The sequence below is a fragment of the Vulpes vulpes genome, chromosome 1 (genome assembly GCF_048418805.1).
Source record: "Vulpes vulpes isolate BD-2025 chromosome 1, VulVul3, whole genome shotgun sequence".
Taxonomy (NCBI): domain Eukaryota; kingdom Metazoa; phylum Chordata; class Mammalia; order Carnivora; family Canidae; genus Vulpes; species Vulpes vulpes.
In genome coordinates this window covers 131,612,781-131,628,043 of record NC_132780.1, presented here as the reverse complement: position 1 = coordinate 131,628,043, position 15,263 = coordinate 131,612,781, and the positions used below count along the sequence as shown (strand labels likewise).

The 15,263-nt window shown below is 51.6% G+C and overlaps 4 protein-coding genes across 13 annotated transcripts in view; 3 read left to right on the top strand and 1 right to left on the bottom strand.

Moving 5' to 3' along the window:
- Positions 1-6,495, bottom strand: part of KIFC1 (kinesin family member C1) — a 60,885-nt gene extending 54,390 nt beyond the window's left edge. For 2 of the 3 annotated variants that reach the window (XM_072729756.1, XM_072729727.1), the window contains exons 1-2: positions 6,363-6,495; positions 5,508-5,787 (exon numbers count right to left, since the gene is read on the bottom strand). The gene's annotated coding sequence lies outside the window, so the exon portion shown is untranslated. Of the gene's footprint in view, positions 1-5,507; positions 5,788-6,362 lie in introns of those variants that run through there. The other variant, XM_072729713.1, reaches the window with a different exon arrangement.
- On the top strand, positions 827-1,069 carry SMIM40 (small integral membrane protein 40). The gene has a single exon (XM_072748741.1). The coding sequence runs from the start codon at positions 827-829 to the stop codon at positions 1,067-1,069; it is 243 nt and encodes an 80-aa protein (XP_072604842.1).
- On the top strand, positions 6,428-11,284 carry DAXX (death domain associated protein). 8 transcript variants are annotated; one of them, XM_072729633.1, is made up of 8 exons: positions 6,428-6,689; positions 7,867-8,125; positions 8,281-9,109; positions 9,235-9,449; positions 9,607-9,805; positions 9,959-10,427; positions 10,589-10,811; positions 11,022-11,284. In XM_072729633.1, exons 2-8 carry the CDS (start codon positions 7,919-7,921, stop codon positions 11,079-11,081), a joined length of 2,202 nt encoding a protein of 733 aa, XP_072585734.1. In that variant the 5' UTR covers positions 6,428-6,689; positions 7,867-7,918; the 3' UTR covers positions 11,082-11,284. The 8 variants fall into 8 exon arrangements, with proteins under 8 accessions (XP_072585734.1, XP_072585702.1, XP_025846492.1 ...); XM_025990707.2 differs by lacking the exon at positions 6,428-6,689 and adding an exon at positions 6,795-6,979; XM_072729622.1 differs by lacking the exon at positions 6,428-6,689 and adding an exon at positions 6,802-6,979 and having other exon boundaries at positions 7,870-8,125.
- A 661-nt stretch (positions 11,285-11,945) lies between these two features.
- On the top strand, positions 11,946-15,110 carry ZBTB22 (zinc finger and BTB domain containing 22). Its single transcript, XM_072729522.1, has 2 exons — positions 11,946-12,037; positions 12,715-15,110. Exon 2 carries the CDS (start codon positions 12,785-12,787, stop codon positions 14,705-14,707), a length of 1,923 nt encoding a protein of 640 aa, XP_072585623.1. The 5' UTR covers positions 11,946-12,037; positions 12,715-12,784; the 3' UTR covers positions 14,708-15,110.
- The last annotated feature ends 153 nt before the right edge of the window (positions 15,111-15,263 follow it).

The following is a 15,263-nucleotide window of genomic DNA, read 5'->3' as shown; positions in this document are numbered from 1 at the left end:
ATCTCCACTAGGCTTCCATTTCTGTTATGGACTTTCCGGCCAGTGCCTGGGCAACAGGGACAAGAAATGGCCTTCAACACTTGCCCCAGTGACAATCTCCTGGATGACACTCCCAGTCAGCAACTCTTCCTCAGAACTCCTGCTCTCATTATTGCCCCAACACTTAAGTCCTAATTACTCTCTGGCTCCGCTGACCAGTCACCATCTTTCTCTTTTTACAGATGTTCCCTTGGGCCCCTGCCCTCCAATTATAGTTGTCCTCTGGACAGCATGGCCCAGAAATGAGGAGGAGAGTGCATTGGGTTTCAACGGGTCTGCAGACTTAGGGAGAGGTAGGCCTGTGCAAGCTGGAGCCTGCTGCTGCTCTTGCACCCCCGCTTCAGTTCCCCTAGGCCTTTTCTCACCTCCCATTGGACAGCTGGAATGGGCTGACAGCAGCTTACCGGCTCATACTAGCTCCTCTTGTTCACCCTTTGTCCGTAGGGGCCCAAGACGCTGGGCCCTGAGCCTAGGGACCTGACATGACTGGACCAGCTTGCATAGCTCTCAGCTGGGCCTTCAGTTGACAGGTCACAGTTACAGTAAAGGTGGACAGCCTTTATGTATCATTTAGTCCGGACCATTCACATTGCACTGGATGATCATATGATGGTTTCAAAGGCTCAGAGGCTTCTCTCTCCTTTCTCTCTCTTTGGTGGGGGAATTAGGGTCAGGCCCAGCAGGTGTAAGACTTGCTGCGGCCATGCCCCTTAATCCTCGATTTGCTGACCAAGGGCTTCCATCCCAGTCTTCCCTGATCCTGTCAGCTCTCAGACTATGAGTTAGTATGGCTGAGGAGGAAGGTGATGTGGACGAGGAGGATGTGTTCCTGGCATTTGCCCAGGGTCCCTGTCCTCCAAGGAGTCCCTTCCGTCGGGCCTTGGACAAAGCCTTCCTTGTCTTCCTGTTTCTCATCCTGACACTACTGACACTGGAGGCTGTTTGTAAGCTGCTGTGGCTGCTACCATGGACAAAGTTTGGGGACTGGCTCCTGAGAACACCTCAGAAGGAGGAGGAGCTGGAATTGTGACCACCTTTCCTATAAATATTCTCTTCCCCTGCTACAGAGGTGAGAGGGGAGGCAAGAGGGAAATGGGACTGCTGGGGGCTGTGCAGGGGACACTTGGATAGCTTAGAGCAGCTGTCTTAAATTTTTTTGCACCTATACTCTGGAAAATAATTTTGAAAAAGTTTGTACTTCTTGCATATTTTTAAGGAGCCATCTAAAAATTTTCATCATAAATTAAAATTGTTTCAAGGATGTAATTTCTGGCATATTAAAAATATTCACTTTTTAAAAAGATTTTATTTGACAGAGAGTGAGAAAGCACAAGTGGGGGGGGGTACGGCAGAGAGAGAGGGAGAAGCAGGCTCCCCACTGAGTGGGGAGCCCAATGTGGGACTTGATCCCAGGACCTTGGGATCATGACCCGAGTGGAAGGCAGCACTTAACCGACTGAGCCACCCAGGCACCCCCAAAACATTTATATTTAAAAATAAAACATATTACCCTTTAAATGTCCAGGGGAATGGTAGTATCAGAGTGACCTGATAGTCACCACTACCCATTTAAAAAAGATAAACAAGCTCTTAACAATTGGGATTATTCCTTTCCTTCTTTCATGAATCTTTTCTCCTCAAACACCTATTATCAGTCCACTTCCCTACAGACAATTTTAGGCTTTTATATGTGAAAGTCTTTTATTGGCCAATCTATCATACTTCCCTGCATATACATATATATATATTAACTGATATGCAAAGTATTTTCCTTTCTTGTGACCACGGACAGCAAAGTTTTTTAAAAAAACTTCTCCATATCACAATTATTATGAGGACAGAACTGATTAAATGGCATAAAGATTGCACACATTTTTAAAATAATTAAAAATTAGGAGCACCTGGGTGGCTCAGTGGTTGAGTGTCTGCCTTTGGTTCCTGTTATGATCCCAGGGTCCTGGGATTGAGTTCCGCATTGGGCTCCCTGCAGGGAGCCTGCTTCTCCCTCTGCTGTGTCTCTACCTCTCTTTCTGTGTCTCTCATAAATAAATAAATAAAATCTTTTTAAAAAATTAGAAGTACATTTTTAATGAGATAGGAAAGGTGGTGCTTATGGTACCTTGATGAAAGAAATAGGCTATTTTTTTTAAAGGTTCTATGTATTTATTTGAGAGACAGTGAGAAAGCATAATCTGGGGGGAGGGGAAAAGGGAAAGGGAGCTTCCCCACTGAGTAGGGAGCCCCATGCAGGGCTTGGTCGCAGGGTCCTGAGTTCATGACCTGAGCCGAAACCAAGAGTCAGATGCTTAACCAACTGAGCCACCCAGGTGCCCCACTATATGTTTCTGTATTTAAGACAAGGTAAGATTTCATGATTTACAGGCATATTTTGGAAATTTGCATGTTTGGTTCCAGATAACCACAATAAAGTGAATATCGCAATAAAACAAGTCAAAGGAACATTTTTGATTTCCCAGTACATATAAAAATCATGTTTACACTATAGTGTAGTCTATTAAGTGTGTGATAGCATTATGTCTAAAAAAACCCAATATACATATCTTAATTGAAAAATACTTTATTGTGGGGCAACTGGGTGGCTCGGTTAGTTAAGCATTTGACTCTTGATTTCTGTTCAGGTTTTGATCTCAGGGTCATGAGATGGAGCCCTGCATTGGGCTCTGCACTGGGTGTGGAGCCTGCTTGGCATTCTCTCCCTCTCTTTCCCTCCCCATGTGCATGCATGCACTCTTTCTCAAAAAAAAAAAAAAAAAAAAAAAAAAACACTTTATTGCTAAAAGATGCCAAACATCGTTTGAGTGTTTGGGGAGTTTTAATCTTTTTGCTGGTGAAAGGTCTTTCCTAGATGCTTTTGGCTGCTGACCGAACAGGGTAGTGGTTGCTGAAGGCTGTGTCAATTTCTTAAAATAAGACAACAATGCAATTTGCCACATCAATTGACTACTCCTTTCACAAATGATTTTTCTGTAGCATGTGATGCTGTTTGATAGGACTTTACCCACAGAAGAACTTTCAAAATTAGAGTCAATCCTCTCAGACCCTGCTGCTGCCTTATCAACTAACTTTATGTAATATTCTAAGTCTTCTGTTGTCATTTCAATAATCTTAGCATCTTCATCAGGAGTAGATCTCATCTCAAGAAAACACTCTCTTTGCTCATCCATAAGAAGCAACTCCTCATCTCTTAAAGTTTTATCTTGAGATTATAGCCAATTCAGTCCCATCTTGAGGCTGCACTTCTGATTCTAGTTCTCTAGCTCTTTCTACCATATCTGGAGTTACTTCCCCCACTGACATCACTGACGTCTTGAACCCCTCAAAGTCAACCATGAAGGTTGAAATCAACTCTCTCAAAACTCTTATTAATGTTGATATTTTGGCCTCTTCCCATAAATCATGAATGTTCTTAATGGCATCTACACCGATGAATCCTTTCATGAAGGTTTTCAATTTACCTCACCCAGATCCATTAGAAGAATTACTATGTATGCCAATGATAGCCTTATGGAATGTATTTCTTAAATAATAACCCTTGAAAGTCAGAATTATTCCTTGATCCATGGTCTGCAGAATGGGTGCTGTGTTAGCAAGCATGAAAACATTAATCTCATTGTACATTTTTATCAGAACCCTTGGATGACCAGGTGCATTTTTAATAAGCACTAACAAAAAGGAATCTTTGTTTCTGAGCAGTAGGCATTAACAATAAGCCAGGCTGTTAAGAGATGTGCTGTCATCCAGGTTTTGGTGTTTCATTTATAGAGCACAGGCAGAGAAGATTTAGCATAATTCTTCAGGCCTCTAGGATTTTTGGAATGGCAAAGGAGCAATGGCTTCAATTTAATGTCACCAGCTGCATTAGCCCTTAACAAGAGTCAGCCTGTCATTTGGAGCTTTGAAGCCAGGGCACTGACTTCTCTCTAGCTATTGAAGTCCTAGATAGTACCTTCTTCCAATATGAGACTGTTTCATCTACACTGAAAATCTGTTGTTTAGCGCAGCCACTTTCATTACTTATTCCGGCTAGATCTTCTAGATAACTTGCTACATATTCTACATCAGTGCCTGCTGCTTCATCTTGCACTTTATGTTACAAAGATGGCTTCTTTCTTTATACCTCATGAACCAACCCTGCAAGCCTCAAACTTTTCTTCTGAAGCGTCCTCACCTCTCTTAGCCTTAGGGCCTCTGAGAGTCAGGTTGTAGCTTAAGGGAGTGTTGTCGCTGGTTTGACTTCTATCCAGACCATTCAGGCTTCCCCCATATCAGTAATAAGGCTGTTTTTCTTTCTTATCATTCATGTGCTCACCAGAGAGGCACTTTTAATTTCCTTCAAGAACTTTTCCTTCGCACTCACATCCTGACTTTTGGCACAAGAGGCCTAGCTTTCAGCCTATCTCATGCTTTCAACATGCCTTCCTTGCCAAGCTTAATCATTTCCAGATTTTGATTTAAAGTGAGAGACAGGTGACTCTTCCTTTCACTTGAACACTTAAAGGTCTTTGTAGGGTTATTAATTGGCCTAATTTCAATATTGCTATGTCTTAAAGAAAGGGAAGGCTGAGGAGAGGGAGAGGGATGGGGAAACAGCTGGTCAGTGGAGCAGTCAGAACACACAGTATTTATTAAGTTCGCTGTCTTATATAGGTGTCATTTTTGTGGTACCCCAAAACTAAGACTATAGTAACACCAAAAAGCCACTGATCACAGATCACGGTAACAAATATAAAAGTAATGAAGTTTGAGATATTGCAATACTTACCAAAATGTGACACAGAGATACAAAATGAACAAATGCTGCTAGAAATAGGATGCCAATAAGGGCACCTGGCTGGCTTAGTTGGTAGAGCATGCAACTCTCGATCTTGGGGGTTGTAAGTTTGAGTCCCATGTTGGGTATAGAGATTACTTAAAAATAAAATCTTTAGGGGCACCTCAGTGGCTGAGCATCTGCCTTTGGCTCAGGTGGCGACCCTGAGTCCCGCATTGGGCTCCCCAAAGGGAGCTTGCTTCTCCCTCTGCCTGTCTCAGCTCTCTTTGTGTCTCTCATGAATAAATAAATAAAATCTTGAAAAAAAGAAAAAATAGTACTGATAGATTTGCTTGATGCAAATCTTCAATTTGTAAAAAACACATATCTGTGAAGCACAATAAAATGAGGTATGCTTGCATGCATTTTTTTTTTTAAGAGGGAGCAAGTCTATTATAAAAGGGAACCGGAAGAAAGAAAACCTCTACTTGCAGGCATTTACTCAGATCAATTTTGGGAAAGTCGAGAATCTGGAAATTAAATTCCTATGTCTCCTAAGTCTGCGTACCCTTTTGGGGAGTTTTCGTGTTCCCTAATTTGAAGACTGTAGGCTTACATATGGTGTGGGATTCTTTAATGGAAGTGAGGGTTTGAGGTTCTGGTACTCTGTGGTCCCAGAAAGTGGTAAGTTACTCACCACTTGTGGAATGTGACGCAGGGGAGGAGAATCTCCGTGTTAACCGGTGTGACTTCCCCATAAGCTCGTATTTGGACCCAGCGTGGCCTCCACGAGTCCTTCCGGCCTTTTTAAAGTTGGGTGAGGGGATCCCTGGGTGGCGCAGCGGTTTGGCGCCTGCCTTTGGCCCAGGGCGCGATCCTGGAGACCCGGGATCGAATCCCACGTCGGGCTCCCGGTGCATGGAGCCTGCTTCTCCCTCTGCCTGTGTCTCTGCCTCTCTCTCTCTCTCTCTCTGTGACTGTCATAAATAAATAAAAATTTAAAAAAGAGAAAAAAAAATAAAGTTGGGTGAGGTGTGGGTGTGGGCGAGGGGGCGTCAAAGTCAGTTTCTTGTCTCCCCGTTCTTTTCTCAGCTCTCCCAGAGGAAGAGGAAGAGACCAGTGGAGACTCAAGGTATTTTACAAGTCTCATTTCATCCAACAGCGGCAATTTGCACAGATTCTCCTCAAAGCCCCCGCCCCACATCGCGGTCCTATGGCCCTGGAGCTCCTGGACAAGGCACGGCCTCCAGGTCATCACTGCTTGCACCTCGGGCACCCCACCAGAAAGGAACGGAGAACCACCTAGGTCTCACCTGCTGGGTTGGTCATTAGCTCCTTGGAGGCGCTTAAAACGAAATCAATAACAATAGTAATAATAATAATAACAACTTTGTGTAGCGAATTGTGCTCGTTCGTATGCATGTGTTATGATTTCACTATTGGGAGGTGTGGGCACGGGGAAGTAGAAGTAGCTGCTGGACAGCGGCAAGGGAGCGCGCAGCCTGCAGAAAGGAAGGGGCAGGCGCAGTAGATGAAGCCGTGGAAAGGGTACCTGGCAGGTAGGAAAGCGGCGCCGGAAGGCTGGTCAATGGCCCAGCGGAAGGAAGAGGGTTTTTTCCCTCTTAGGAGATTCTCGCTCTCCTATGCACCCCTGCACAGTCTTGGAGGGCCCAATTCCTTAGCTGTCCTGTTCCGTCCCCCCCTCCCCTACTTGGAAAGGTGGCTCAGTCCTTCCAGCACGCGACCCGCCGGCGGTTGGGCTGGATGCAGGAAGTTTCTGATTGGTGGAGTCGCAAAAGCACCCGGCGAAAAGAGCTTCGTTGGTGGCGCCCCGAGTTCGGGCGTAGCCAGTACCGTACGGCAAGATGGCGGCCCCCAGGTACTTTGGGACGTCCTGCGGGGGCAAGCCCGCCCTCTACTGGTCACAGGAAAGAGAGCGGCATACTCTGTGGGAGGCACTGGGCGGGGGGGCGGGCCTACCGCCACTTCCTGCCGCAGGGGGGCCGGGCGCCGTACGACAATATGGCCGCGTCTGGGTGTCCGTAGGCGGAAACTCTGCGACTTCCGGTCCAGAGAAGGGCCTGCGGTGACTGGGGGAAGGAAGGCGGAGGGAACCCTTCGAGGTTCTGAGATCAACAGCGAGGGTCGCCTCGAGAGACCGTTTCTGAGGTGGGGGCCGGACCGTGCGGGGAGCGAAGGCAGGGGCGGGAATGTCGAGGGAGAGGTACTGGGGAGTCCCAGGCGCTGAGTCTGAGGGGCAAGCTGTGGTACCTTCCTTCCAATCCCTGAAGGGGAGTGGGGTGGTCGGGGGCTGAACTGGGGGAGGGGGACTTGGCGGGAAGCTCATTCGGGGGAAGGGGTCGGATGCGGGGTTGGGATCTGAGAGGAATCCGGAGAGCTCAGTACTGGGCTCACAATCGGTTACAGGTCACAGAGAGAGAATGGGGGAATTAGGGTGGGGTGAGAGGGAGGGGACTTGAGGTGAGATCTCTCCAACCTAACGCCCCGGTTTGAGGAGACCCGTCAGAGGGTGGAATGTGAGAATAATCCCAGGAGGGGAAAGGGGAATGGATTGTTGGGAGAGAACTTCCTTCGCCTCTGAGAGTCTAGGAGTTGGGGGTGATCCTTCAGGATGGGATGAGGGTGTGGATTTGACGTGTTTGAGAGTGAAAGGGGGAAGGCTGGTGAGGTGGTGCTGACGGGGATGTGGTATCTGTGCGAGGGAATGTCGAGGAAATCCAGAGTGCACACGTGCAGGAGGTGGTCGAGAGATTGGAAGAGTCAGCTTGGCAAGTATAAGAGATAGTGGGGAAATGAAACAGACTGGATCTCAACAGAAGGGGTAGAGCTGGGGGTGGGGACTTAAGGTTTTCAGGTGGTTTCAGGTAGTGAAAGGCCAGAAAAGTGTCTGGTACTAGTGGTTGCTGAAGTTAGGCAGTGAGGACACTGTTGAGCAGGGCTGGGTGTTACTGAAACCCAAGAAGATTGGAAAATGTGTGAGATGAAGGGAGGGGCTATGCTGGAGGGGCTCTTTCTGAGGCCCCATCCCCTTCCAGCAGGAATTCCGAAATCCCCAACACTTCCTTCCTCCGGGGGATTTGATCCCCCATGGCCACCGCTAACAGCATCATCGTGCTGGATGATGATGACGAAGATGAAGCAGCTGCTCAGCCAGGGCCCTCCCACCCACCCCCCAATCCGGCCTCACCCCAGGCAGAAGCCCCTGGCTCCTCCCAGCCCCATGGGGCTGGAGGAAGCAATAGTTCTGGCGGCAAGAAATGCTACAAGTTGGAGAATGAGAAGCTGTTTGAAGAGGTGAGCTTTAGGGGAGAAGATTCTTGTGCCCCAGGGAGGGGGATGGCTGACTGGCTCTGTAGTCCTTTCTTCCCCACTAATCCCGCCTTGCCTTCTTTCTCTCAACCCCTCCCCTTGTCTCTTTCCCCCCTCCCTTCTTCTCCTGAAACCTCCAGTTCCTTGAACTCTGTAAGATGCAGACAGCAGACCACCCTGAGGTGGTCCCATTCCTCTATAACCGGCAGCAGCGTGCCCACTCTCTGTTTTTGGCCTCGGCGGAGTTCTGCAACATCCTCTCTCGGGTCCTATCCCGGGCCCAGAGCCGGCCAGCTAAGCTCTATGTCTACATTAATGAGCTCTGCACTGTTCTCAAGGCCCATTCAGCCAAGAAGAAGCTGAACCTGGCCCCTGCTGCCACCTCTAGTGAACCCTCTGGGAATAACCCTCCCACAGACGCCTCCTCGGACCCCACAAATGCCGAGACCACTGCCTCTGAGGCACCAAGGACCCGTGGTTCCCGGCGGCAGATCCAGCGCTTGGAGCAGCTGCTAGCGCTCTATGTGGCAGAGATCCGGCGGCTGCAGGAAAAAGAGTTGGATCTCTCAGAATTGGACGATCCAGACTCCACATACCTGCAGGAGGCAAGGTTGAAGCGTAAGCTGATCCGCCTCTTTGGGCGGCTTTGTGAGCTCAAAGACTGCTCTTCCCTGACGGGCCGTGTCATAGAGCAGCGCATTCCCTATCGTGGCACCCGCTACCCAGAGGTTAACAGGCGCATTGAACGGCTCATCAACAAACCAGGGCCAGATACCTTCCCTGACTATGGAGATGTACTGCGGGCTGTGGAGAAGGCAGCTGCTCGGCACAGCCTTGGTCTTCCCCGACAGCAGCTCCAGCTCATGGCTCAGGATGCCTTCCGAGATGTGGGCATCAGGTTACAGGAGCGACGCCACCTTGATCTCATCTACAACTTTGGCTGTCACCTCACAGATGACTACAGGCCAGGTAGGGATTAGTGAGATGCCTACTGGTAACCCTTGTATGTCAGATGTTTGGTGGAGGGAGCATCTCTCTAGTCCCTTCTTCTAGGGTTTGGGCTGAGTACTCTGACTATATTTCTTCTCATGTAGGCATTGACCCTGCACTGTCAGATCCTGCCCTAGCCCGGCGCCTGCGAGAAAACCGGAGCTTGGCTATGAGCCGGCTGGATGAGGTCATCTCCAAATATGCAATGATGCAAGACAAGAGTGAGGAGGGTGAGAGGCAGAAGAGGAGAGCTCGGCTTCCCCAAGCTACCTCTTCCCACTCTACAGACCCCCTCAAAGCCTCCTTGGATTCTGGTGAGGTATGGAAGGGATAAACCCTTCAGACAGACCTTGTCCTTTCCTTGCACTGGCCAACAAGGATTTCAGGGTCATTGAGGGGGAAGAGTGTGGAAGGAACACGAGAACCAGATCCTCTGGGGCAAGGGATTCCTTAGAGAAACTCCTTTGTCTCCCCAGGGCCCTAGTGGAATGGCATCCCAGGAGTGCCCTACCACCTCCAAGCCTGAGACAGATGATGAAGAAGATGAGGAAAGTGAAGAGGAAGAGGAGGAGGAAGAAGAGGAAGAAGAAGAGGAGGCCACAGATTCTGAAGAAGAGGAGGATCTCGAACAGATGCAGGAAGGTCAGGGGGACGATGCAGAGGAGGAGGAGGCAGGTATGTCAAGACCAGTCCCTTTTTGTGTCAGTTTCCTCTATTCTGTTGGATGTGAACCACCTGTTTGAGACTCTTCCCTTCTTCCTCTTACTCTCAGCAGTATTCTTTCCCCAAATTCTCATGCTCCCTCTCCCCTCTTTTCTTCTTTTCCAGGTCAGGATGGAGACAAGAGCCCTAGGTCCCCACCACGGATCTCCACTGAAAAGAATCTGGAACCTAGCAAAGGGATCAGCAGGTCTATGGGGGAGCAGCAAAACAAAGAATTCACGGTGTCACCATCATCAGAAGAGCCCTTGGCCCCCTCCAGCATAGATGCTGAGAGCAATGGAGAAAACCTTGAGGAGTTACTCCTGGAGGAAGAGAGCCCTATATCTCAGCTCTTTGAGCTAGAGATTGAAGCCTTGCCCCTGGATACTACCCCTTCCCCTGAGGAGAGGGACATTTCCTCTTCCAGGAAGCAGTCAGAGGAACCTCTCACCACCGTCTTGGAGAATGGAGCAGCCATGGTCACCTCCACTTCCTTCAATGGAGGGGTGTCTCCTCACACCTGGGGAGACTCCTGTCCCCCCTGCAAGAAGTCTCGGAAGGAGAAGGAAACTGGAGCAGAGCCATTAGGAAACAGGTAACAACAACAAGGAGGAAGAATAGGGAGGCCAAGGAGACATTACAGGGGGCTTTCTGAGAGGAATATTGAGGAACTGGGTCTGCTGGGAGAAACTGGACACTCCCCCTCTAGCCTCAGGCTCTCCATACCTCCCTGCATATTTGTGTTTCTGTCCCTAGCTATGTGGAAAGGCAAAGGTCAGTGCATGAAAAGAATGGAAGGAAGATACCTACTCTGCCCAGCCCACCTTCTCCCTTGACTTCCATGGCCCCAGTTGCGGATTCCTCAACGAGGGTGGATTCTCCTAGCCATGGCCTGGTGACCAGCTCCCTCTGTAGCCCATCTCAAGCCCGGTTGTCCCAAACCCCTCATTCACAGCCCTCCAGACCTGGTACCTACAAGGTAAGAGGGGGAGGCAGTTTTTCCCTGACTCAATTCTCTTTCATTGTCTGTTCAGTTTCAGGTTTTCCATCTGAATATTGCACACACCACATCCTCTCTCTTCCTTTTTTCTCACCCCAATTTTTAATCTCGGATAAGTCCTTTCCTCTGCTCCTCCTCCCCGTATATTCCAGACGCTGCTTTCTGACTCTGTCTCTCACTCCCCTGCAGATGAGTGTGGCCACACAGTGCGATCCAGAGGAGATCATCGTGCTCTCAGACTCTGATTAGCTGCCACTCCTCCCACTCCCAGCCTCCAAAGTGTTTTGGGATAGTATTTGGAGGATGGTGGGAAGCTGATGACTGAGGAAGGGATTGACTGAGCTAATCCCCTTTTTAGTGGTGTTTCTTTAAAAAACAAAAACAAAAAACCAACAAAAACTTAAGTTTTACACAGAAACATTAATAAACAATAAAGTTCTTTTCTTATTGTATCCCTGTCTTTTTCCTTGTCCTTCTGCGTTCACCGCTTGGCACCAGTTGTTCTCTGGCTCAGGGTTAACCTTGGCCCTGGGCTACCCCTTGGAGCTGTCCTTTGTAGCCTGTCTTTAGCTCACCTCCCGGAGTTCCCTCGCCCTCAGACCCCCTAGCCCTCGGCCAGGCACTTAAAAAAAAAAAAAATCAACTTGCTTCAGCCTCCCGAACTCGCTTTACTTTTCTCACTTCGAGCGGTAGGAGTAAAAAGGCCAATCAGGGGCCGACTCAAGGTTACTTGGCCAATCCGTGCCCGGAGGAAGGGGGCGGGACTTCAGGGGGGGACTGTCAGAAGCTGGGACAGCAGGGCGATTAGATCCCGCAAACCCACTAATGGCCACAGCTCAGGGGCGGGGCCTAAGCAGCGACGGCCGGGACCCTTCGCCAATGGGAAGGGCAGGCTTACAGAATTAAAGGGGAATGAGTGCTTCGGCCCAACCACCAAGTCCTGAGTTCTTCAGCGGCAGAAGAGGCCTGGTACCTTTAAGGTGGAATGAGGCAGCTGTTCTTTAAAGGAGAAGTGGACGAGTCGGCCGAGTATTGCCTAGTGGCACGGGCAGGGGTGACCGCCTGTACCTTTAAAGCCGGAGGGGCGGGAGGCGGAGCGGAGGCGGAGGGCGGAGGGAGTCGGCGCAAGATGGCGGCGGGAGGGGCCCAGGCTGCGGCTCTGGCCGCCGAGTGAGGGGCGGGGGGGCCCGGGGGCGCGCGGCCCGGTAAGCGGGGACGCGCGGGGTTGGGGGCGCCTTCCGGGTGGGAGAGGAGGTCGAAGTAGCGCTTGGGGCGGAGCAGAGGGGGGCGGGGTCCAGCGTGGGCGGGGGTAGACAAGGGGCGGGGCCGAGAGGGCCACGGGGGTGGGTCTTGAAGAGGCGGGGCCGAAAGCCCAAGGGGCGTGTCTTGAAGGGGCGGGGCTAGAGGTAAGCCGGGGGGTAAAGGGGGGCTTTGGCTCGCGAAAGAGCTGGGGGGCATAGACCCGGAGGGAGGGATGTTCTTAGTACAGGAACAGACTTGCCCCCTCCCAAGAAAAGGGTGCAAAACACCAGTAAGGTAGATTTTGGAAAGTCAGGCGCTCAGGCAAATGGGGAGTTCTGAGGAGAGGCGCCCCACTCCCCAAGAGTACCTTACATCTCTTGATATCCAAGGAAGGAGCACTGCATTTGGAATCAGGACATCTGCGTTTGCTGGCACTGCCAGTTACTGGCTGTGTGATCTTGGATAATCTCGTAATCTGAGCCTCGGTTTGCTCATCTGTCAAATAGGGCTGAGAGGAATGCCTACTTTAGGGGGTTGTGGGGAACTACTCAGATAAAGGGTGCGAACATGTTTTTAAACTGTAAAGTGAAGGGCTGTGTCATTATGGAATGTTATCCTTCTTCTTTCTTTTTCTTCCCAGGAGACCCCCCCGGCCTCCCTTTTCCTTCCCTTGTTCCTGTGGCTGGGGGGGTAACCCCTCCCTCCACGCCATGGAGCCATCTCCTCTCTCTCCCAGTGGGGCAGCACTCCCCCTGCCTCTGTCACTGGCTCCGCCCCCACTGCCCCTGCCTGCAGCTGCAGTGGTGCATGTGTCCTTTCCTGAGGTGACCAGTGCCCTTCTGGAGTCCCTCAATCAGCAGCGGCTACAGGGCCAGCTCTGCGACGTGTCCATCCGTGTGCAGGGCCGAGAGTTCAGGGCTCATCGTGCTGTCCTGGCTGCCTCCTCCCCTTACTTCCACGACCAGGTTTTACTCAAGGGCATGACCTCCATCTCGCTGCCCAGCGTCATGGACCCAGGCGCCTTCGAGACTGTCCTGGCTTCGGCTTACACTGGCCGTCTCAGCATGGCTGCTGCTGACATTGTCAACTTTCTCACGGTGGGGTCGGTGCTCCAAATGTGGCACATCGTGGATAAGTGCACTGAACTCCTCCGCGAAGGTCGGGCCTCAGCCACCACCACCACCATCACCACAGCTGCAGCCACCTCTGCCACTGTTCCTGGTGCTGGGGTCCCATCGGGGAGTGGGGCCACTGTGGTCCCTGCCACCGTGGGCTCCGTGCGCTCCCATGCCTCCAGCCGGGCCAGTGAGAATCAGTCCCCCAGCAGCAGCAACTACTTCAGCCCCCGAGAGTCCACTGATTTCTCATCTTCCTCCCAAGAGGCATTTCCAGCTTCTGCGGTGGGCAGCGGGGAGCGTCGAGGAGGTGGCCCTGTATTCCCAGCCCCTGTGGTTGGCAGTGGGGGGGCTACCTCTGGGAAGCTGCTGCTGGAGGCAGATGAGCTGTGCCATGACGGCGGGGACGAGAGGGGTCCTGTGGTTCCTGGGGCTGGGCTCCGGCGGCCCACCTACGCACCCCCCAGCATCATGCCACAGAAACACTGGGTATACGTGAAGCGGGGTGGAAATAGCCCAGCACCAGCACCCCTGGTTCCCCAAGACCCAGATCTGGAAGAGGATGAGGAGGAAGACCTGGTGTTGACCTGTGAGGATGATGAAGATGAAGAGCTGGGGAGTGGCTCCAGGGTTCCCGAGGCGGGAGGACGGGAGGCCACCCTTAGCATAAGTGATGTCCGCACCCTGACTGAGCCTCCAGACAAGGGAGAGGAGCAGGTCAATTTCTGCGAGTCTTCCAATGACTTTGGCTCCTATGACGGTGGGGGTCCTGGAGCAGGGCTTGATGATTCAGGGGGGCCAACCCCTTCCTCCTATGCCCCCTCCCACCCTCCGAGGCCCTTGCTTCCCCTGGACATGCAGGGCAACCAGATCCTGGTTTTCCCATCATCTTCGTCCTCCTCTTCCTCTTCCTCCTCCTCACAGGCTCCAGGCCAGCCACCAGGGAACCAGGCTGAACACGGGGCGGTGACCCTGGGGGGCACGTCCTCAGGGGCCCTGGGCATGCCTGGTGGTCCTGGGGGAACCCCTGGAGGGACAGGCAGTGGGGATGGTAATAAGATCTTTTTGTGCCACTGTGGGAAGGCGTTCTCACACAAGAGCATGCGTGATCGGCACGTGAACATGCACCTCAACCTGCGGCCCTTTGACTGCCCCGTGTGCAACAAAAAGTTTAAGATGAAGCACCACCTAACGGAGCACATGAAGACACACACAGGCCTCAAACCCTACGAGTGTGGCGTCTGCGCCAAGAAGTTCATGTGGCGAGACAGCTTCATGCGCCACCGGGGACACTGTGAGCGCCGGCACCGCCTGGTCGGGGGCGGGGGCGGGGGCGGGCCAGGACCCGGGGGGCCCACGGGGCCAACCTTGCCCCTCAAAAGAGAGTCCCCTGGAGTGGGCGGGGGCAGCGGTGACGAGGCAAGTGGGGCCACGCCCCAGTCCAGCCGCAGGGCCTGGTCCCCACCCAGCGTCCACAAGGTGGAGATGGGCTTTGGTGGAGGTGGAGGAACAAACTGAAGGGGCAGCTCTGGAGGTAGCTTTCCGGTTTGAGGAAACAGGGAGGCTGAGCCAGGCCTCAGGTGGCCCTCAGGTGATCTCCCGCCTCACTTAATGTCTTCCTTATCTCTACAGACTTGTATATATTCTGGAGGGGGAACCATATTGCACCATTAGCCACTCCATTCCATTCCTCAGCCGCTCTCCCACGAAGTATCCCTGGAACTAAGTCCTTCCTTCCCCTCAGATGGGTACACTGAAGCCCCAGCTCCAGACTAGGACGCATATGGTGGGGGGGAGGGAAAGGGGGACCATGGAGCATCCTGGAGTCACAGGGTCAAGGGTCAGATGGTTGTAGTCTATACCTGAAGTTTGTGTTTGTGTTGTTGTGGGGACCAGGCCTTTGTCCTAGCACCTACCCCACTTCCCTAAGGACGTGCCCTATATTTCTACCCTCATCCCTCCGATCCCTCCTTGAGCCCCCCCACCCCAACTGGATTCTCATTGAGGAGGGAGTGAAGACGTAAGAATATAAGGTTTTTATTTTAAATCTTATTTTTTTTAAATGGTGATTAAA

Excerpts from the sequence above, each read along its gene's own strand:
- SMIM40 (XM_072748741.1), top strand. The coding sequence starts at position 827 with ATGGCTGAGGAGGAAGGTGATGTGGACGAGGAGGATGTGTTCCTGGCA.
- DAXX (XM_072729601.1), top strand. The coding sequence starts at position 7,919 with ATGGCCACCGCTAACAGCATCATCGTGCTGGATGATGATGACGAAGAT. Across the intron at positions 8,126-8,280 it reads ATGAGAAGCTGTTTGAAGAG|TTCCTTGAACTCTGTAAGAT; the intron begins GTGAGCTTTAGG and ends TGAAACCTCCAG. Across the intron at positions 9,450-9,606 it reads CCTCCTTGGATTCTGGTGAG|GGCCCTAGTGGAATGGCATC; the intron begins GTATGGAAGGGA and ends TTGTCTCCCCAG.
- ZBTB22 (XM_072729522.1), top strand. The coding sequence starts at position 12,785 with ATGGAGCCATCTCCTCTCTCTCCCAGTGGGGCAGCACTCCCCCTGCCT.